The sequence below is a fragment of the Lynx rufus genome, unplaced genomic scaffold, assembly GCF_022079265.1.
Source record: "Lynx rufus isolate CCGP_SWC_20201006 ecotype Redwood Valley unplaced genomic scaffold, mLynRuf1.p SCAF_4, whole genome shotgun sequence".
Classification (NCBI taxonomy): domain Eukaryota; kingdom Metazoa; phylum Chordata; class Mammalia; order Carnivora; family Felidae; genus Lynx; species Lynx rufus.
Genome location: NW_025814856.1, coordinates 122,208,482 through 122,231,226, shown reverse-complemented (window position 1 = coordinate 122,231,226; position 22,745 = coordinate 122,208,482). Strand labels below are relative to the sequence as shown.

Here is a 22,745-nt window from a genome sequence, read left to right as displayed (position 1 = left end):
AGAGCCCTACGAACACACTCAGGACCAGATCATCTGCCAGGCCCTGGGTCATGTTATACATGTGGCCTGGTGAGGCAGGCATGGCCAGCTGCAGCCACAAGCTTTCCCCTCAGAGCCCAGAGTGCTGCGGATGTCTCAAAGAGCCACTGTTGGCTTGGAGGGGTGAGGCAGGAGGAGTGCATCCCCGCTGGCCTGGACAGTGTGGAGCGATCTCGCGTATGCTTGGGGGAAGCAAGAAGCCCCTTTCTCCCACTGCTGTCTCCCTCTCACATCTTAGGAGAGTGAGCAAAGGATCATCTTTTCCCCTAAAGAGAGAGAAAAGATGGCCACAATGGACACAGATGACGAGTATTTTGATGTTCGATTTTTATTTGAAGAGATGCTTGGTGACACGGCAAAACGTGAAAGCATCAAATGAGTGGTGATAATGTAGGTCACTGGTAAAACAGAAGTATTGTTGCCCCTACGGAGAACCCCAGCATCGCCAAAATGCCAACTGCAGATGCGTTAATTCGGCAATAAATGTGACTCCTCACTGCCCCGAAGGGATACCCCCTTAAAAGAGGAGTGGCCAAGGAGTTCTCTCTCACTTAAAGAATCTGACTGGTAGTGGCTGCCTGGAGCCCTGGGTTGAGGATTCCAAGGGGCTCAGTGGGAAAGATGGTGGTCCATTAGCAATGGCGGCCACGGGTAAAGAGGGTGTGGTGGAGGTATGCATCTACACGTTTGCCATCTTGTCCTGAAGACACGTGCCCACCATTATTCTTTCTCACGACACACGTAGGTAATTCACACGGACCCAAACCATAGGTAGCCCTCAACACCCTTCTTCTCCTCAGCTTAGGGTGGTTTGTAGAAGAGGTCCCAGCGAGCCATGAAACCATTACCACAACTCTTCCCCTCTCTCCTCTTCCTAGCTCCCTATCTTACCTTTAGGTGAATCCAAAGGACATAGTTTTAGGTCTAGAGCATCAGCCACACGTGAGGCCCTTCCCTTCCGTGGGAAATACGTGCATGCTACATCTAGAACTGCTCACCCCCTGCCCTGAGAGGAGGGAGAAAGAACAGAAGCAGTTCTCAGTGGACCTTCCCGACTTCCCAGGCAACTTTAGTGCAGCGTCTGCAGATTCACGAGAGGCTGTGTGAAAAAGGCACTGGACCTGGCATCCAGAAGGGACGGCTCTAGCTGGGGACCTCTGCCACGCCACTACCCTGGTTGAGCCTCGGCGTCCTTCTCTGGAAAGTGGGAACCATGACACCTGCTCTGCGTCCAGAGAAACTCTGGAGATTAAACGAGAAAGTGAGTGTGGCCACGGTCAGCAAACCGTAGAGCCCCGTGTGAATTATTCAGTGGCTTCTCGTTGTGAGGCACAGCAGTGCAGGTCGCCTGGGTAAGCATCTGACTCTTGATTTCGGCTCAGGTCATGATCTCACGGTTCGTGAGATGGAGCCCTGCGTGGGGCTCTGCGCTGACAGCGCGGAGCCTGCTTGGGAGTCTCCGTCTCCCTCTCTCTCTCTCTCTCCCCCTCCCCTGCTCACATGCACGCACCACGCATGTGCTTTCTCTAAACAAACACACACACAAAAACACTTTAAAAAAAAAATAATAAAGCACAGCAGTTCAGTTATTCAAGGGGGAGTGCCGGCTGCATCTGGATGGCCTCCAGCCCCCGCTCCTCCCTTGCCCCTCGGCTGTGCTCGCTTCTGGGTCACCTCACTGGTAATCAGTACTCTAAGAAGTGTAAAGAGAAGGAAGGAAGAAACTCAATTCTGTTAGCCTCTTCGTCTGATTCTCAGACTTACAGTCACAGCCTTCCATCCAACCCACCAATTTGATCACACTTCAGATGTAATAATAATAATAGTCAATACTGGTCATGTTACTATCTTCTAGGCATGGGAGTTAAGCAGCTTTACATATACTAATTCCATTGGTTCCTCGGAATAGCCCTAGGCCCTATGATTATCACCCTATTACAGATAAGACCTAGAGAGGTTGAGTCACTCGCAAGTGCGTGGAGTTACCCAGTTAGTGTCAGAGCCAGAATTCAAACCCAGGCCATTAGACTGCAGACTACAACCTGACCACCAGGTACCCAGGAGGTTCCCTTCCAGCTGGCAATGCTGTTCCTTCAGCGGGAGGCCTCAATGTTTTCTACTGAGTAATACACCTTTTAAAGCATTCGATGTGCAATGGTAATGTCTACACTTACGAGTACATACGATTGGGAAACACACAGAGCAGAGCAGAAAAAGCACCAGAACTATAATTTGCCTGGGACTGCAAAGAATACCATACAGACATGCAATAATCTAGCATTCCCACCTCTGCCTCTACTCCCATCTACGGCAGGTACATCTACATTTAACTTCTGGATCCAAATTTTTAACAGTCAGGAAGACATGTCAGAGACAGGAATACAGACAGACTGGTAAGAATCCTGGGCTCCTTGCTTACACTGTATCCGCTTGTTCTCCTAAAGAAAAGGAGACAGACTCAGAAATCCTATCTGGTATGTTTCAACTACTTCTGATAGGTATAATCATTAAGTCTGTTGAGCGGAATTTTTTCAACTGACTAGGAAAAAAAATCTTTATGCTCACTCTGGACAGTGGTGTTGGCATTTCTAGAGTTTTGCTGTGCACAAAGCTTCCTTTGGGCAACATATCATCTTACATAAAAACCTCTGGGGCCCAGGGGCACCTGGCTGGCTCAGTCGGTTAAGCATCTGACTTCGGCTCAGGTCATGATCTCATGGTTAGTGGGTTCGAGCCCCATGTCGGGCTCTGTGCTGCCAGCTCAGAGCCGGGAGCCTGCTTCGGATTCTGTGTCTCCCTCACTCTCAGCCCCTCCCCCACTCACTCTCTGTCTCAAAAACAAATAAACATTAAAAAAAATTAAAAAAAAAAAACAAAAACTCTGGGGCCCACCCACCCACACAGGGTTGTACTTGAAAGGTAGAAATGCCAACCCTTAAGAATTCAAGTTCTTTAGACCCAGAAGAGGATCAATTATCTGTAGGACTAACTCCAGGTCTTTTAGAAAGTTACGGAAATTAGTTGAGGACACATTTAGTTGGCACTTAGCATCTGCTGTCTCCAAAGGTGGCCCTCACTTAGCACAGTAGCCTACAGTGTCTTTATGGAAGAAAGGGAGACGGATGTCTAAGCCTTGGAGAGCACAGCCAATTAGCGAGGGAGCTTTCAGTAAGTGTCTTGTGGCTTCAGAGGTCCCTGTGAGCTCCTTCCAGAGGACGCCTTGAAGCACTTTACTGTGTATACGATTCACCCAGAGATGCCCTTAGAATGTAGATTCTGACTCAGCTGGTCTCAGGTGAAACCTGGGATTCTGTATTTCTAACAAGCTCCCAGGTGATAGGGATACGACCGGTCCAAAAACCACACTCTGAGCATTAAGCATTACTCTAAAGCTTTGGGGAGTTTGTCACTATTTATCTCAATGATCAATGATGCCAGTGGTACCAAGAAACCTACAATGAGATCCTGGTCAGTCTGTGTTTTTTTTTTTTTTTTTTTTTTAATTTTTTTGTTTTTTTTTGTAACGTTTATTTATTTTTGAGACAGAGAGAGACAGAGCATGAATGGGGGAGGGGCAGAGAGAGAGGGAGACACAGAATCTGAAACAGGCTCCAGGCTCTGAGCGGTCGGCCCAGAGCCCGACGCGAGGCTCGAACTCACAGACGGCGAGATCGTGACCTGAGCTGAAGTCGGACGCTGAACCGACTGAGCCACCCAGGCGCCCCGGTCAGTCTGTGTTCTTGATACTAGGAGAAAAAAAGGGGCAGGTGACAAGGTGGATAGAAGACCCAAATGGGCAAGACTGGTAGGTACTTTCTCACTTTCAGGGGCCATGATATTTCCTAAAAAAATACACGGGTTTGAAAGCTCATACCTGAGCAAAAAACAAAAGCTATGATAAACTTAAATTATCAACATTCAATGTCTTTTAGTAAAACCCACAGGAGTGCATAGTCTTCTCTTACCAGACTTTCCGACCTACTGGGGGGTGGATTCTTTCTCTTCTCCCTGGCTCTTAACCAGACTATAGGAGTAGAAGCAAGAATTGGACTTTTTCTGGGTCACAAAAGGTCTTCCCGTGGGGTTTAATTCCCGGCTCCTCAGCTCTTAGTGGCAAACTGAAAATATTAATCCTTCTTGGGCCAGCAAGCTAGAACGAGGGGGATTTTTCTGCTAGAAGTGTCTGCTTCTTGACAGAAAAAAACATGGAGTCAGAACAGTAACCCCAGAGCGGGGGACCAGGGTCAAAGACAGCAAGAAACCATGGGGAACCACAGGCTATAACTCCAGGTAGGGCTATCAAAGCAACATCAGCCAAACAGCACACAAAGTTGTCATAACAACAGATGCCTCATGACCCTAATGTCCACAGTGCTAGAAGAGAAGGAGGAGTAACGGTCCAGGATAAAATAAAATAAAATAAAGCTTTGAGCGAAATTGAAAGGGCAAAGATAAGGTTTGATTTTGCAGCTAAATTGGAAACCATAAGCTCTTCTCTTGTGAACTGTTTTTTAACCAGGGGACGCCTGTCGGCTGGCACTAAATAAAAGCTACGAAAACACCGAGGGAAAAAAATAAATAGCGCGATCACCGTTATTTAGATCTATAACCGCTATTTTATTATCTAGCTCAATCAGGTGATGACCAGCAACCGTCAACCGAGGGCCACTTAAACAAGAAACACGTAAGACTCTGACGATTCTCCAATTCACATTTATCAAGGCTATCGATGGGTGTCTCCGAAGCCGTGACGGGTTGCACGACAGGGATAAACCCGCCTGCTCCCCGGACGGCAATGACGGCCCGCTCGGCACGGTCATCTGCACATACGTACCGTTTGGATATGTCGTTCAGCCAGGAAGGGAAAAAACACCGGGTCCAAGCTAGGAGGCCCCCGGAGTAGAGCCGAACGCGTGACCCTCTGGGAGGGACGCTGCCCTTGCATCCAGCCTGGATCTACCCAACGAACCAGAAACTGAGACGGACCTCAACAGTGTGGAAGGGCTTGGACGGTCCTCTGTGCTCTTAGTCTGATTTTGAAGCTCGCCATGGATCCACAAGACCTCAAAACATGTACGATGCCCATTTAAAAAAATTTTTTTTTTTCAACGTTTATTTATTTTTGGGACAGAGAGAGACAGAGCATGAACAGGGGAGGGGCAGAGAGAGAGGGAGACACAGAATCGGAAACAGGCTCCAGGCTCTGAATGGTCAGCACAGAGCCCGACGCGGGGCTCGAACTCACGGACCGCGAGATCGTGACCTGGCTGAAGTCGGACGCTTAACCGACTGCGCCACCCAGGCGCCCCTACGACGCCCATTTTAAAGAGGGGGACACTGAGGTCCAGTGACCTGCTGGAGGCCATGACGGCATGGGAGCCAGACAGGGAGCCAAGGCAGGGCTGAGCCGAGCCACCTTCCCCCACCCACGGGGCATCTCTGAGACTCTGAGCCGAGAGGCCACAATGGGCCCTCCTTCTCGGCCAGCTCTCCCTCGCTCCGAGCCCATCTGGATCCCGCCACGTCTTCAGGTCTCAACTTCCAAGGAAGTCACCGCCTGGCACTTGATTCCTCAGTGAGCCCACTCATACCTGGAATTCCCAGCCCTCCTCACACACTACAGGCAATGAAAAAAAAACATACAACATCGTCTCTCGTTATGTTTTTTTGTGGTAAACTCATTATGTTTATGTGGGTAAACTTCTGACTAGAATACCCCAACAACACCTCTTAAAAAAATCCCTTACCTTAGTCGGATGCTTCTGTTAAGCAATGTGTTGAAATCACTTAGCACCTGTTTTCTCTCTCCACCCAAAATCTAAGAGTCCCACAGAAGGTCTCACGGAGTCCTACTCCCTTCTCAACAGCATTTCGCCGCGTGTGCTCAGCCGGGCCGTATCACCGCCCGCATTTATTCCGTGCTTATCACGCGTGACGTGTCGGACCCAGTTCCCAGTGAGAATTGCATCATTTAATCTTTACAGATGCCTGAGGTAGCTATCGTCAGTTGTTTCCTAATTTTACAAATGGAGACACTGAGAGGTCAAGTAACTTGGCTAATGTCACACAGCCACGAAGTGCCAGAGCTGGGATGTGAATACAGGCAGCCTGCCCACAAAGCCTGGGTTCCTCAACGTGTAGTATCCTGAGTCCACATAACTGGGTAAAGAGACCACAAACAGCCTAACTAATGTCCTCCCAGGAAATACTTCCCCAGAGAACAGCAAAGCAATGTAAGAACAGCAGATTCTTCAGCAGAATCAATGAGATTCCTCTGCTCATTCTATACGGTATCTGGGAGGGTGTCCGGACCAAAAGAAATGTTCTGCCTTGTAACATGGATTTCTCTGCACGTTTTCGGGGCTGCCTCTCCCATCAGAAAGCTCCTTGAGGGCAAGAACCGGGCACTATGTCCTGCCCCTCGCTCTCGAAAGCAGTGCTTTGGCAAACAGCAAACAATCAATACGCTTTGTTGAAAATGTGGTGAAGAAATGTGGGAAAAAAGAGGACGAGTGAGATAGAGAGAAACACTTTTTTGCTTTTCAAGTCCGACAACAGGTTTTTTTCTACCCCCCCCACCCTCATTTTAAGTTTATTTATTCACTCTGAGAGAGACAGTGCAAGTAGGGGAGGGACAGCGAACCCCAAGCAGGCTCCCTATTGTCAGCGCAAAGCCCGATGTGGGAATCGAACTCACAAACTGTAAGATCATGACCTGAGCTGAAGTCGGACACCGAACCGACCGAGCCAGCCAGGCACCCCCTCTCTCGTTGTTTTAAAATTTAAATTCTAGTTAGTAGCATACAGTGCAATATTGGTTTCAGGAGTAGAATTCAGCGATTCATCACATACAACACCCAGAGCTCGTCACAAGTGCCCTCCTTAGTACCCACCACCCCATCTAGCCCATCTCCCACCCACCTCCCTCCATCAACCCATTTGTTCTCTATCATTAAGAGTCTCTTGTGGTTTAGGGGCGCCTGGGTGGCTCAGTCGGTTGAGCGTCCAACTTCAGCTCAGGTCTCGATCTCACGGTCCGTGAGTTCGAGCCCCACATCGGGCTCTGTGCTGACTGCTCAGAGCCTGGAGCCTGCTTCGGATTCTGTGTCTCCCTCTCTCTCTGCCCCTTCCCTGCTCGTGCTCGGTTTCTCTTTCTCTCTCTCTCAAAAATAAAACATTGAAAAAAAAGTCTCTTGTGGTTTGTTTCCCTCTCTTCTTTTTCTTCCCCCTTCCTGTATGTCCATCTGTTTCTTAAATTCCACATATGAGTGAAATCTTACGGTTTTTGTCTTTCTCTTTTTCACTTAGCATAAAAACATTCCAGTTCCATCCACGTGGTTGCAAATGGTGAGACTTCATTCTCGTTGATGGCTGAGTAATAGTCCAATGTGTGTGTGTGTGTGTGTACATACATATAAACCACATCTTCTTTATCCATTCATTAGTCGACGGACATTTGGGCTCTCTCCATAGTTTGGTTATCAACAACAGGTTTCTTCGCTGTGGGGGTGGGGGAAACTTTCATTATGATATTGCCTCCTTCAGTGTGGGGGGCGGGGGAGGCAAAAAAGAGAGGGGGAGGGGGGCAAGCAGAGTCTACAAAGTTGTTAGGCAGGAAGGTCCAGGGTGCCAAGGGGCACGTTTAGCCTTTTGGGCAGGACGGCTGAGGAAGGACCAGATGACCCCGCTCCTTTGGACCGTGCGTTCAGGGGTGTCCACGGACAGTCAAACGGACTGTGCTCAAGTAAAGCCCCAAGGGGCGGCAGAAGGCTGCCCATCTCTTGGTGCTCGTCTTTCCGGAGAGACGACACAGGGCAGGGGCTGGTGATAGGTTGGCCAAGGGGAAACGACTCAAAGCCACGGATGAGGCTCTTCTAAGATGAAGGCGGAAAGACCGCCCCGTGGTTTTCCCGACTACAAACAGAAAGCAGCCGCAGGAGTTGATCAGCTTACCACCTGTTTTCAGGGAGATGACGTGGAAGTTTACCTACTTGACGACCCTGTGGCCTCTGGGTACGTGTTACTTCGACCAGTACTTCCATGAGCAACGAGGCCTTTTCCTGTGTCTTACTTCTAAACGCAAAGGTCCCTTACGTAAAGCTGACAGATATATAGCAGCAGTGGGAGGAACCACACTCCTGAGTGGAGGAGGAGAGGGTGGAACTTTCCCACTGAAGTCCACAGTCCTTCCTTGTGGTCTGGAACAGTCCTGGACTCATCGAACTTGGGGCACGTCGGGGCTGAGGGAAAGGCAACCGCGTGCTCTTCACCTTCACTAACCCTGACAAGGTGCCTCCCACCCGCCTCTCCCCAGGGTCAAAGAGACCCACACAGAAACCTCCCCACCAGCCGGTGCCCTACCAGTCCAGGCTTCCTCTCCTTGGGAGCACATCCCTGCCTAAGATGTAGGCTGTGCTCTAGAAAGGAACCCTGCAGATCCAACGGCGACGGCAGATCAAGTCTGCGTGTCTCTGTGACAAGCAGCAGCTAACTCTGAAAGAAAATGTTCAAACAGTCCAGTTGTCTTCAGCTACGCGTCTGGATTTTTCTGGACTGCGATTCCCCCCCACCGCCCCCCACCCCGTTTACATGTGGCTGCCTGGTTGCCAAAATCCAGCCCTGGCTTCTTGGTAGAGAAAAACAGCAAAACAAGTCCTGGTGGGAGAGACCACCTTCTCGAACAGTTAGGCCAATTCTGCCCGTATTGTGCTCGCCATCAAAGAGAACACGCACAGAAAGAAAAGCAGGTGGAAGGCTAATGAATGGAACCCCTGTGAGGAAACTAGCCGCAAAGTGAGTATCATCTGCTAATAGATGTTGTTGTTGTTGTTGTTGTTTTCTGGTTAAGACTTGGGGCGGGGGGGGGGGGGGTGTCAAGTTTTACAAAAATTTTGCCTACGTTGAGACCTCTGCTTAGATGCCGAACAGGCATGTTCAAATACTGCTATGCCCCAAATTGAGCTCCTGGTCGCATGGCCCCCCAGCCTTCCCTTCTGCATCCTCCCCAATCTCAGTAAATGACAGCGCCACTCCCTTCCCTGCGCGGGCAAGGACCTGTGGGTCACCCTTGCCCTCTCTTTTTCCCACACACACTTCTGTTCCGCCAGCAAGTCCCATCGGGTCTACTTTCAAGGTCACCTCTAGAGTCTGGGCCCTTCATTCCGCCTTTGCTGTGATCACCCCGGTCCAACCCCTTATCCTGTCACCGCACGACAGCAATGGCCTCCTCGCCCGTCCCCCCTGTTCCCACCTGCCCCTTGCAGCCTATTCTCAGCTGGTCAGAGGGGCAGAGGGGGCTTTTCAAAATGCAAAGTCGGGTCCCTCTTGCGCTCAAACTCCTCCAATGGCTCCCCACGACACTGGAGTAAAACCCGAACCCTCTGTGACCTGCAAACCCCTGAAATTCCTCAGGCTCCTCTCCGACTCCTCCCCACCCTTCCCACATGGGCCACACCACCTCCCCCTCTCCTTGTCCCCCGAACACTGATATTCACCCCATCCACCACGGCCTCCCGGCCTTCGTGCTTGTTGTTCTGTCTACCTGGAAAGCTTTCCTCTGGATTTCCTCCTGTTCACACTTCAAGTTTTACTCAAATGTGAACGTCTTTGCAAAGCCTTCCCTGCTCCCCTGATTTAAAAAAAAAAAAAAAAATCCGAGTACCTCTGATGCTTCTTACCTCCTTTCCCTGACTTACCTACTTTTTCTCCTTGGCACTTATCACTAATACATTATGTGCTGGACTTCTTTATCTTTCCCCCCACCGCTGCTAGAATATAAGGATAAGATTTTCATCTGTTTGAGTCGAGTGTTAGGAACAGAGCAGTCAGGTACTCAGTAAATATATACTGCACGATTGAGGGCTACATCAGTACTTTTCAGTCACGCGTCTATCCTGAGCGAGCCAAACAGGCTTAGAAAATGAAGAACCAAAAAATGGACTGCCTGGGCAAATGGTACAAATCAGACACAGTGACCGAAGCCACTGAAATTCTAGTTCTTGGAATGGTGGATGAGTGGTTGGGGCCCAACTCTTCCTCAGAGAAAAAAGCTGGAATAAAGACGAAAAATGCCTTCTTGAATACACGGAAGAATTAGAACCTAGAGAGACAAACATAAAAGCTGCTTTTGTCCCGAGGGCATCTGTGGACCTGTAAGAAACAGCTAGCAACTTTACTGCATTCCTGGCCTGCTATAACAGCTAGGGAGGCCGAAGTCAAACCCTGGGTCTTCCAAAGGAGCAGGCTATGACCAACCATCCCCACTTTAAGCTGAGGTCTCAAAGACCTGTTATGGTCAGAATGCCTGTGTCCCTGCAAAGGTCAGGTGTTGAAATCCTAACCCTTGAGGTGACAGATTAGGAGGTGGGGACTTTGGGAGGTGATGAGGTCATGAATGCGGAGCCCTCGTGAATGGGATCAGTGCCCTGATAAATAGGCCCTAGAGAGATCTCCCTCTCCTTCCACCATGTGAGGTTACAGCCAAAAGCAGCTGTCTGTCTAGGAAGTGGGCCCTTACCAGACACCAAGTCTGCTGGCACCTTGACCTTGGACTTCCCGGCCTCCACACCTGTGAGAAATACATGTCTGTTGTCTACAAGCCACCCAGGTTCGGGTATTTTGTTCCCGCGGTCTACATGGACTCCAACAGCCCTTGAACTAGAAACAACCAGAGTTGCTGGCCTTTCATCACCTGGAGACTTCCAAGAACTACAAATCTCACATTGCTTGAAGGTGGTCTCACGTGATAGGACCCCCAAGCCCTGGCAGAAACAGATCAAAATCCTCTCTGGAGGAAGGTGCCATCACCTCAGGCCTCAATGTATTCCTTTTTTTTTCCCCCCCTAACATTTATTTATTGTTCAGAGACAGAGACAGAGCATGAGCAGGGGAGGGGCAGAGAGAGAGGGAGACACAGAATCCGAAGCAGGCTCCAGGCTCTGCGCAGTCCACACAGAGCCTGACGCGGGGCTCGAACCCACGAACCGCGAGATCATGACCTGAGCCGAAGTCGGATGCTCAACCGACTGAGCCACCCAGGCGCCCCAGGCCTCAATGTATTCCTATATACAAGTTTTCAAATACGATAACCAGCACACAGAGAGAATCCAACACACTAGGAAACCAGATACCAAGAGTGACAGCCAGTTGACCAAAGATGGCCAAACTGACTCACAAGCCTTGAGATGCTGGAATGTCAGACGTGGTCTATGACGCAGCCATGCGATCGGGCCCGCTACGTTCAGGGAACTGAAAGGCAAGCTTGAAAACTGCAGCCGAGGAGTAGACACTATTTTAAAAGAATTGAAAAAAAAAAAATCCAGAGCAAATACCATGGAAGGTGTAGCATATTCACAGTGGGCTGAGATGCAGAACTCAGAGGACTTGTCATCACAACAGTAATCTGACTTTATCTTCCAATCAAGATAAAGGGAAATAGGTAATCTTCAAAACAGGGGTGAGAATTCACTTCACATGTTTTCAGTGGGAACAAAACCAAACTGTCAGCTAGCAGGAATAGACAGATTCCTAAATCCTGTGTTGGAGCTCGGGGGAGGAAGTAAGCTCTCTACAAGAGAGTTTATCAGAAGAGAAAAGACCAGAGCCAGTATCCAATGTCCTCCTTCTCCAACCCTACAGATATGGAGGCACACACATCCTGTATACAGCCTTCTGGCAGCCCCCCAAATCTAGACCCCCACCACGGACGAGAACCTCCATAGCTTCCACAAATTGTGACCTTAAGTCTACTGGACAAGAGCAGGAATACTCAGAAGTCTCATAGAGGCTCTGTCTGCTTCCCACCCTATCAGAGACTCTTCACTCAAGTGATGCTAGAAATAACCATCATTCCTGCAACCAACAGCTGTGTCACATCCCGTTCCCCCCTCCCTCTCCGCCCTCACCCTCCCTCCCCGAGCTGCTATCTTTAAGCCACAAAGCAGACAAGAGAAAAACAATTAGTCACCCCCAGGCCTTGCCCACTTTCCCCACCACCCGTGTGATTCCCAGCACAATCACTGCAGAAAAGAAGCCGGCTCTGGAAGCCAAGCAGGCACCTACAGGTCTGAAAGACTTGAAGACTTTTTCCAAGACTTCGTGGAGCGTCTTCTTGCCGCAGGAGGAGATGTAGTCCTGTGCTAGCTGCAAGAAGGGCAGGCAGTCCTCGCTCTCACTCCACACGTGCTGCGCGCCCACAGGCGAGGGAGAGGAGAGAACAAAGACACACAGTCATTATTACACTCGGTGTGAAATACAGACAGCCAAAAAGATTTTTTTTTTTTTTTTTTTTTTGCATTCCATAAATTGGAAGGCCTCTGTTCCAGGGTAAAATTCCCACATTCGTTCTCGATTTGCTCGCATTGAAGGGGACGAGAAAATGCCTACCCTACGGGAAACCTCCATGCTTTCAGTCCATAGTCTCACCTGCTCAATTCGCCATCAGATCCGCTGGGGCGAAGCAAAAAAAGCAGTGGGATCCATATCCACTCCCCCACCCCTGCCCCACCCAACCATTTCCATAGCCCTTCTCGGGCTGGGGAAGGAGGGTTTTAAAGCAGCAGGGAGGAGAAACCAAGGGTTTGCATGATCCTTGGCTTTGCCTTCAGCTGTGGCTGAAGGATTAATTAAGCATAATCTGTAACCATTGACTTGCAATGAAACATTCTTTACCCAGAGCAGCCTGCAGAGTGGGGGTGATGGTAAATTTACTTCAAAATGAAATGAATTTAAAATCAACAACAACAAAACAGAATGAAACAAAATGACTTTAAAGGAACACACAGAGGGGCGCCTGGGTGGCTCAGTCAGTTGAGCGTCCCGCTCCGGCTCAGGGCACGATCTCACGGTTCGTGAGTTCGAGCCCCGCGTCAGGCTCTGTGCTGACAGCTCGGAGCCTGGAGCCTGCTTCGAATTCTGTGTCTCATTCTCTCTCTGCCCCTCCCCTGCTCACGCTCTGTCTCTGTCTCTCTCAAAAATAAACAAACATTAAAAAAAAAAAATTAAAGGAACACACAGAAAAGCCACCACTCCATCACTGGGAAGCAAAGGCTTTCGGAAAGCTCACCTTCTCTTAGGATGCATTAAGGCGGCATTGCTTCACAATGTCAACATGCACCAAGGACCTGGTTTTAGGTTTTACTTCTTCTTAAGGCTAGACATGGTATATTGGTTTTGTTTGTTTGTTTGTTTGTTTTCCCATGTGAGGACACTTGTTTTAGCACCTCTTTAAGACGAGATAAGTCTCTCCCATAAACGTTCAAGGATCTGGAATGAGCCCAAGAAACAGGCTGAGAGATCTGGGGGCAGAAGCCCCCCTGCTCTGCACATCTGAGCTGGGGAGAGGCACCGGGCCACTAGGGTAACATCAGGGTGTCTAACCAAGAGTCACTGTTTAGAGGGGCCCGATCAATGACAGTGCAGAGGCATGGGAGAGAGGAAGACATCCAGAAGTTAAAGCAAGAAGCAGAAACGAGGCAGCAGGAGACAAGATCTGTTTGGAGAAATGGTCCACGTCTAGCACACACTGGCTCCCTTCCATTAATATAATGATTAGGGCATCACCCCAGAGAGTTCCATGTCAATCACTCAAGAAACATTTTCCCTCCTTCCTTCTCATTGGAGCATTTCTAAGGACTGGACCTATAGACTTAACTGCTCAGATCCAAGAGACTAACTAGACGCTAATGTGCCCTTTCCACTCCAATTATCTGTGTTTCATAGATGGAAAGGTCCATTTCTGACACATGCTGCTTGAATTCCAGCAGACGTCTAGAGGAGCTTCTGGCTCAACCTAGCGAAGACAACTTCTGGCTTCTCTAACTTTAGAGCACAGCTCAAACATGAGTCCCTATGAATTAGAGACCCTTAAGAGTTGCTGAGCAGCTGAAATGCCATTTATGTAATGGTAGTTTCTTACATTGTATGAAAGGATGAGTACAAAGTGCTTTTATAGCCATTGTCACACTTGATTCTTAATCAGTAGGGATTCAGCAAGAACAGTAAAGTCCTGCTTTAATGTAAGTTCTGCTCAGCAACCATTTTCATACTCAAATTTTTAAAAGTTCCAGCATATTTAAAATTCTTATCCAAGTTAAAGATGGGATTAACATCTAGGGGAAGATTAGAAAAAAAAGTAAGAAGTTTCTTAAATCCCTGGCTGGCACGCAGTGGGCGTTCAATAAACGGTGGCTGGGAGTGTCCTCTTTCCCCTTCTGTGTCGGCAGGAGAATGGGGAGGAAGGGGTAGGGCTGGGCTTTCCATGTGCCACAAGTCTAAGGGCCCCCACTGCGCAAATGAGACACCCAGTGTGACCTCACTGAGAACACTCCCCAAAGCAACCTGGGTTATTGTTAATTCAGAAATAGTGTATCTATGAAAACCTTGTATACCTATTTTCTAAAATACATTTGGACCTTAAATTACAAAGTAAACTAAGGAAAGTGTGATCACTCAAGCAACAGAATCGCACCGTATCCACTACTGCTTGGAAATCAGACAGATTCTTTAAGTGTTTCTAGGGCATTTTTTAACATATAACGTTTATTTATTTTTGAGAGAGAGAGCTTATGTGCTTACGAGTGGCGGAGGGGCAGGGAGAGATGGGGACAGAGGATCTGGAGCTGTCTGGGCTACTAGCACAGAGCCCCATGCGAGGCTCGAACTCATGAACTGTGAGATCATGACCTGAGCTGAAGTCGGACACTTAACTGACTGAGCCACCCAGGCGCCCCTGAGTGTTTCTAGGGCATTTCTAACCTCGTGAGGTGAGTGTTCGTGCCACAATTTTCATGACTCCACTTTTGGAGCTATTGACTTATGAGTATATTTTGGGGAAGGAAGACCTAACATCTGCCGGAAGAGCCTTCTGTCCAGGCGGCCTAAATTTACTTCATTTGGCTGTCTAATTCACCCTGGATTCTCAGTCATGTTGGTTTTGGGGCCTTAAACAAGTTTTAACCGAATCTCCGCCCATACGATAACGTGAGGCTGCACGGGGTTTGAAATCGGATAGACCCACGTGTACATGGGTGCTCAGAGGACATCGTTTATTAAATGCTAATTGGTTCAGACCCGTGGTATCTCATAACAAAAAGTATTGTTGTATTTATTGCAACTGTTTCCTTCCACATTTAATCACGCCAGTTCTCAAAGATCCATAAAAAACAAGGTAAGATGAACTAAAAAATGAGTCCGTAGTTGGGAAAACGACGGGAGGAAAAGTATATAAAACCAAGTGAGATTAGGACAAACAGGGCCAGGTCAACGGACCTGGCCACCTGTTGCGGATGGGACACAGTTGTCGCTGTAGCTTACTACAGGCCTGTGCAATCAGTGTCCCATGGCAGTGTCCCCAGATAAAATAGATGTGCTGTCCAGAGCTATCAGGCAACAGGTTGAGGGTACGATGGTAATCTCTGAGGAAGAAGAGAAGGGCCCGTTCTAAAACCAGGAGACAGCAGAGAGACTGGTGGCTGGGCAGACGCTCCTGAAAACAGATTCTGGGGTCTAGTCTTAAACAAAGATAAGTGGATGACTGGAGACCCAGAATCCCGCACCCCAGGGTGTGACCAACAATGACTTCAACTTGGATATTGAACCAAACGGCCACTTTGGCCATGAAAAAAACCAAAGCAGGGGTCAGAGAACATGTGGCTTTGAACAATATAACTCCCTGGCAGATATGAATCTGGATACAGAATGTACTGACTTTCTAACCGTGTAGTGAGAGCCAGGGTGCCTGTTAGAATAGGAGGAATGCCAAGAGAAGGCTTCCAAAAGAGAGGCCAGCGGTGGTCCTGTGGCTTCAGCCAAGTATCACGACACCCCCCCACCCGCACCCCCCGACTTATTAAAACACGAGTGTGGGGGCGGGGGGGGTGGCACCAAGAACCTGCAGTTCCAGCAAGTTCCCAGGTGAAGCTCATACTGCTGGTTCTAAGAACACACTTTGAGAACTAGAACTCTGACTCATCACATTTGGGGATAGAGGGGCAAAGGTGGAAATCCCTGGTGAGAACTTTGATTTTAAAACAAGCCATCCGTGGCCCTTCTTTCTGTCATTAAGTTGGACCAGACGTTCTCATCAAAGCTTGTCCAGCATAAGACAATACAACCAGGCCATGTGCACAAAGGGGAACGAGCACCTTCTGTGTTCTATAGTGTAGATGAGAATATCCAGCTCATCCAAAAATGGTATCCGATCACTTCGGCAATTCAATCCGACAGGTATCTTTTGGGGCACAGCCTGTCCTCCTATTGTTCTAACACCTGGGGAGATGGCATGTGGCTTCCTGGGGCTGTGGCACAGTAGGGGATCCCGGCGGGGGGGGGGGCAAAGAACGCACCTGTTTCTCCTCCCTGGACTCAGTTATCTGAGTCAAAGGGCCATTTGAGGGCCGAAGGGCCTCACTCTTGCTGCGTGGGTTTTCCGCCATCATTAGGACCGGGGAGTCCATTCTGAGTTGGGGCGTCCTAACCCAAAACTCCACGCTGTCCATCGAAGAGATGGTGGGAGAGAGGAGGTACAAGCTGTCTCATGCCCCCGATAGGGTTCTGCCCAGGGTAAGAAGAGTGCGCGGCCAGGCCTACGACCTGCTCCGTGTGCCAAGCACTGAGATGTGTCGCTGGGGAGGAAACTGAGGCTCAGAGAGGTTAAGCAACGTGTCTGTGGTCACATGGGGAGCAAGGGGCAAAGCCAAGACGTCAACAGCAGTGTGCACGCCTTCAACCTGAGCCTCAGCTCCCTCCTTTGTAAGTCACAGAAAATACCACTCCTCACAGGACAGTCACAAAGATGACAGGAGATCCCCCGTAGACTGCCTCTCATTTAGCAGGAGTCCACAGTGCTTATTCCCATCTGTTTAAACTCATGGGAGCGTGACTTTACCCTCCTCAGGATTACCGCTCCATGAATATGCTAAGGACATGCATACTTTTTCCCTGAAAAAAAAAAAAAATCCCTCTATGTGAATAATGCACAGCCACTGTGGAAGGCTTTACAGTTGGTTACCACTCTTCCTCATTGGCTCCTCACAATAATGTAATACACATAGGATTATCCCCATTTGACACAGGAGGAAACGGAGGGTGAGTCTAACTTAGACATGAAGGTGCTTTTTTCCCCCCCTATGAAATGATGCAATCTCATTTAGAAAAGTTATATATTTTTGCTCCAAAGTGAAAAGGTTGTTCTTCGGTCACACAGGTAAGGAGAGGGACAGGCCCAGGACAAAAATCGGGGAGGAATATATATAAATAACAAGCATAGACATACGTATAAAATTAAATCTCGTGGTCCTTCTATAAATAAAGCTTCCCTTCTTTAATAGAATGACAACCGCTGTCTTTGTTTTTATACTGAGGAGAGATTAAACTATACAAAATTTTAAATCCAAGCATGTTTTTGATGGGTTGGCAGAAAAAAAAACAACAGGACAATAAGGCAGCTCATCCCTTCTCCAGGCACCGGGGAGGGGCAGGGCTGTGCTCTTGTTTAGAGTTCTTGCTCCTGGCCTAGGACAAGGGGGGAGAGCCGCTGGGGCTGCCAGGGCCAGGAGAGAGTGCACACACGTCCCTCTGTCCGGCTGCTACGTGAGCGGCTGCCAACACCCCACTCCTCGAACCTGACGAAGCCCTCGGGTCCTTCTGGGTGGGCAGAAGGTAGCACACCACGCTCTCGGCCCCCTCCCTGTCACACCTGTAGAGCCAGGCAGGGTTGGCTCTGTCCCTGAAGGCCCAACACAGAGGGCAAAGGCAGCTGCATTTTATCCCAGGATCTGACCTTGTGTGCTGTCCACAGAGAGAAGCCTGAATCGGGGCAGCAGTTTGGAAAGGGACAGTGTGAACAGAATGGCCTGTGAGCTGAGAAGAGGGAACAGTGCACAAGGGACCCAGGAGCTGCCAAAGTGGAGGGAAAACAAAAGGAAGTCCTTGTTCCCAAGGCCTCTGGAGATCCTGGCTTGATCCTGCCCGTGGGACATGCCTCATGGTGCAAATGACAAGCCTCTGGACTTGAGCTTCAGTCCTGCCTGTCGCTTCTTAGTGCTATAGTCCTGGACAGATTCCTTAAACGGAGCCTCGGTTTCCCAGCCTATAAAATGGGGATAATACCTAAGTCAGAGACTTTTTGTGAGGCCCAATAGGAAGCTGCCCTTGAACCCACAGTCTGAATGTCACTCCTGGGATGCTGTGTCTTCAGGACAGGGCCGTGGATTCAAGTTGCTCTACCATTTATTAGTTATTATTCAGTGGAAAAGTTAGTACACCTTGCTGGGTATCAGTTTCTCCATCTGCAAGATGGAGAAAATTACAGCGAGGGCCTCGTGAAATTACCAAGATTAACTAAGTACATACACACAAAGTACACAGAACTGTGTCTGCTATATAGTAAATTACACACGTGGCAGTTACTGTTCTTTGAAGCTGTCGTTCTAGCTTAACACCTGTCTTCTTCAATATCATTCACTCATTCATTCTTACGAACGTGGACTGAGCACCTGCCACATAACCGATGCTGCTCCAAGTTCTGGGACACAGTGCTAAAGACAGAAAATGCCACTGCTCTTCTGAAGCTTATTTTCTCCCTCCTCATGGGGGGCGGGCAGAAAATACACAAGAGGGCATCAAGTACTAATGAATGCTACGATTTGAATAAAAGAGGGTGAGGTGAAGGAACGTGTGGCCAGGAAGTCATCTCTCAGGCCTGAACAGCATAAAGGAGCTACCCATGTAAAGAGGTGGGGGCAGAATGTTCTAGGCAGAGGGGACAGCAAATGCAAAGGCCCTGAGGCAGAAATGAGCTTGGGATGTCTGAGGACCAGAAAAGCCATTGTGGCAGGAACACAGTAATCAAGGAGGAAGAGTGGTCCAAGAGGAGGTCAGAGGGGTGGCAGGAGACACATCACGTAGGCGCTTGAAGCCAGGGCAAGGCTCAAGTTTTACCGTGAAAGTTATAGGAAGTCAGTTTAGGTGAGGTGGGGAGTCATAGATCATGACCTGGATTATATATGAAATCCAGAGTGATTGCTGTGTGGAGACTGCCAGAGAGGTATTAATATCACCACCCCTATTTTAGGCACTGGGAAGGTACTAATGTTATCATCCCTCATTTCCAGATGTGGAAATCATGGCATAGAGGGATTAAATAACTTTCCCCAATGCACACAGTTAGACATGGGGGGCTGGGGTGAGAACCCAAGTAGCCTGACCCGAGACCTTTGCACCCCTGACCACTATGCTACACTGCTTCTCAGATGGGTACAACGGCCCCAGGAAAGTGAGGGCAGACATCCTATTCTAGGAGGCCCTGGCCTGGTGAGCAAAGTGAGCCCTCAATAAATGTTTGATGAATGAACGAATGAATGAATCATGTGAAAACACTTGTAAATTGAGAAATGCTATGTAAATATTCTTAATGTTAATCTTTCGGATTAGAGGAGTTCCATTTATCTCAAATTTCTTCTAATGCTTATCAGATTTTCCTGGGAAAAGGAAAAGGACAGAGGTAGGACATTTACTTCATGCCTCAGTCCCTTTAACTAGAGGCAAACAGCAGCCTGACCAACATGGTCTGGGGCAAATGTGAGGAGAGATCTGGGCTAAGAAAAATCTGGTGGTTGGCACCCTGTCTGTTACGGCCCCCAGAAACTTTACGAATGTTCCAGTATTGAGGTGCCTGGGTGGCTCAGTCAGTTAAGCATCCAATTCTTTTCTGCTCAGGTCATGATCTCACAGTCATGAGATTGAGCCCGGAGTCAGGCTCAGTGCTGGGCACGGAGCTGGTTTGAGGTTCTCTCTCTCCTTCCTCCTCTGCCCCTCCCCCACTTGCACACCAGTATTCTCTCTCTCCTCCACCCCGCAAAAAAGAAAAAAAAAAAAAAAGAATGTTCCAGTCTACCCAAGGTATTACTTTTTCCTCCTATCTTCTTTCTTATCTATTTCATTTAATTATGAAGAAGCAAATGAAGACGTTCAAGCATTTTACTCAAACAGGTGAGAAAACATTTAAAATATATTATGAGTGGCCTTGAGAAAGGTGTGATATGCATAATGTTTTGCGATGATGGTTCTCTTTGGAGTAATTTCTTTGGGTAGGTCTACTGCAGTTCCAGCAGGAAGGCCATGTGGAACTCTCCCCTATAAAATCCAGAACCTTGAGTGATTCTTGCTCTGTCTCACACAGTAAGGGGGGGGGGGGAGGGAAGACCACTGGCAGACTAGGCTTAGAAGGAACTCCTAATCAAACCCTAACATGGTAGCTAGTTGGTCACTGGTGCCCTTTCCAGCGTATCCCTGGGGCTTTCTCACACGTTCCCAACGGAGTAAATCCCTTTCGAATGATCTCCCATTTTTCTCAATAACAAGTAACACTTATTTGAACCACAGTTAACCGTGTTCTTGCCTATAGTTATAGCTTAGCTGTTCTTCACAAGTAACGGTGATGCAGGTGTTCCGAGGAACCTCATGTTACAGGCGAGAAAACTGAGGCTTTAAAAAAAAGAGACAAGCTCTAAACTCTGGGGAAGCCCAGATCTTAGGAGATGGTCACGTGTTTCATCTGTCGGATCATCACCCGGGTGCTGGTATCATGCCCATTGTTTTGATGTGTACACTGGGCTGGGGGGAAGGCATCTGACCGGTCACACAGGCAGGGAACTCAAATCTGGCTGTCACCCAAGGCCATCTCTCTTCTAGTGTCACACTTTTGGGGCCCAGGTGGCTTCTTCTCGTCCCGCGGGGTTGGGTGCCGGTGGTGGGAAGGGCGTGTCTTACTGTCATGTCGTACACAAGCCCTCACCTCTCTGGGGGCCGAGGAAGGCGGTCTCGCTGTCTCTCTAACTCCTTCGCGAACTTCCCGTGGGTGGCAGGGGCGCGCGGCCGCCGGGGCCTGGGCCCCGCTTTGTCTCACCCCACCTGAGGAGCCGGCGCCAGGCCGCGCCTCGGCGCCGCCCCACCTCGGTCCGCAGGGGCGGCAGCAGCGCCAGCTCTAGGCTCCAGCCGGCGACCACACGGTAACCCGAGCCCACGGCCGCCTCCATCTTACATTTGGGGACCATTATTTTTTTCCCCGTCCTTACAAACCGTTAAAGGAGCGCCATCCTCGCCCGTTCCCCGCACCTCCCACCCCAACTCCTCTGCCCGCCGCATCCCCTTCCTAAACTGCCAGCGCCAAGATCCCAAGTGGGCGCAGGATACAAAGTCGAAGATCTGGACATCACAGTTCCAGGTCCCGGTCCCTGCTAGCACAGGACCCGAGTGGGGTGGGGGAGGGGGGATTCCTCCCGTCTGGCAAAACCGGGGGCCTTCGCCGGGGCCGCAGCCGCCGCCTCCGCCGGACGGAACCAGCTCGGGCCCCGCACACCTCGCTGGAAGCTCACAGAGGAGCAATGGACGCACAGGAGGAGAGGGGGATAGGCGTGCCCGCGAGCGTGTGTGTGTGTGCGTGTGTGTGTGTGCGTGTGTGTGTGTGTGTGTGTGCCCGCGCGCGCGCACGCGCGTGTGCGTTTTCTAAGATCCGAGGTGTAATTCCGCAAAGAAGGTCCTGGAGATGGGGCATCGCTAGTGTGGACAGAGGCTTTGTGTCCAAACCCGCGGCGCAGAGGATAGCACGGGGGCGGGGGAATCTCCCGGGCGGGGACGACTGGAGGAGTTGCGTCTGCGCATCGGGAGGGGGACGGGATTCCTCGCCCCGACGGGACGCCCGGCCGTAGGAAGCTCGGGACTCCGGGCCCTGCGGGACGGTCCGTGCTCCCCGGCCCGGGCGGGCGAGCGGCGGGGACCCTCGCCAGAAGCTCCCAGCCGAACACAGCGCGCGGGCCGCAGGGTCGCGTCTTCGAAACAGCCCGCCCCAGCCCGGCTTCCCGGTCCTAAGGGCGCCCCTGCCCGCCGCTCCCCGCCCCCCGCCCCCGCCAACGCTGACACGGCCGAGCCGGGCGGGTTACGCCCCCACCCCGCGCCCACAGCCTCCCGGGCGTGCGGGAGCTCGGGCGCAGGGAGGCGGCCGCGCGTCCACTCCCGCGCGCTGCAGCCGTCCCTCCCCCCCGGCACTCACAAAATTGTCCCCGCAGCCGTTGTCCGGACACAGCACGTAGAAGGAGACGCCGGGGTCGGCGTAGAAATCCATCCTGCGCTCGGTCTCTTCGGTGGCGATGAGCTCGAAGGGCGTGTTGGAGCACCATTTCTCCGCAACGTCAGCCAGCTGCTGGAAATCCATCCTGGCCCGCCGCGCCCGCCGCTCGCTCAGCCTCCTCGCGCGCCGCCCGCCTCCCGCTCCCTCCGCCGCCCGCCCGCCCTCCTCTCTCCTCGGGCGCCCTCCTCCCGGGCGGGCAGCGCGCGGCTCCGCGGGCTCTCGGGCAGGCGGCGGGGCCGGGCGGCGCGGCTCCCTCCGGTCCCGGGGCTCCTCCCGGCGGGGACTGTTTACATGCTGTGTGTACGGGGTGGGCGGCGGCCTGGACGGCGCGCCGCCGCGCCCGGCTCCGCCCCGCCCCGCCTCCCCGCCCGCCCCTCTCGACCGGCGCGGCTTGCGGCGGGCGGGGCGGGGCGGGGCGGACTCCTCGGTACGCCCCCACCACTTTTTTTTCCTTTTTCTTTTTTTACAAGCCAACACGGAGCATCCCGGAGTTCTCCGGAGCCCGGCACCGCCCCCTACCCGTGACGTCATGCGCCCCAGCCAACCAGCGGAGTCTGACGCCAGCCCGGTGACGTCACAG

At 50.7% G+C, this 22,745-nt stretch overlaps 1 protein-coding gene across 1 annotated transcript in view; it reads right to left on the bottom strand.

The window, feature by feature from the left end:
- The window catches only part of MTURN (maturin, neural progenitor differentiation regulator homolog), a 28,965-nt gene extending 6,648 nt beyond the window's left edge, over positions 1-22,317 (bottom strand). The window contains exons 1-2 of the mRNA XM_047095270.1: positions 22,088-22,317; positions 12,100-12,222 (exon numbers count right to left, since the gene is read on the bottom strand). Coding sequence (XP_046951226.1) covers positions 12,100-12,222; positions 22,088-22,249 — 285 coding nt within the window. The 5' untranslated portion in view covers positions 22,250-22,317. The remainder of the gene's footprint in view (positions 1-12,099; positions 12,223-22,087) is intronic.
- Between the last annotated feature and the right edge of the window lie 428 nt (positions 22,318-22,745).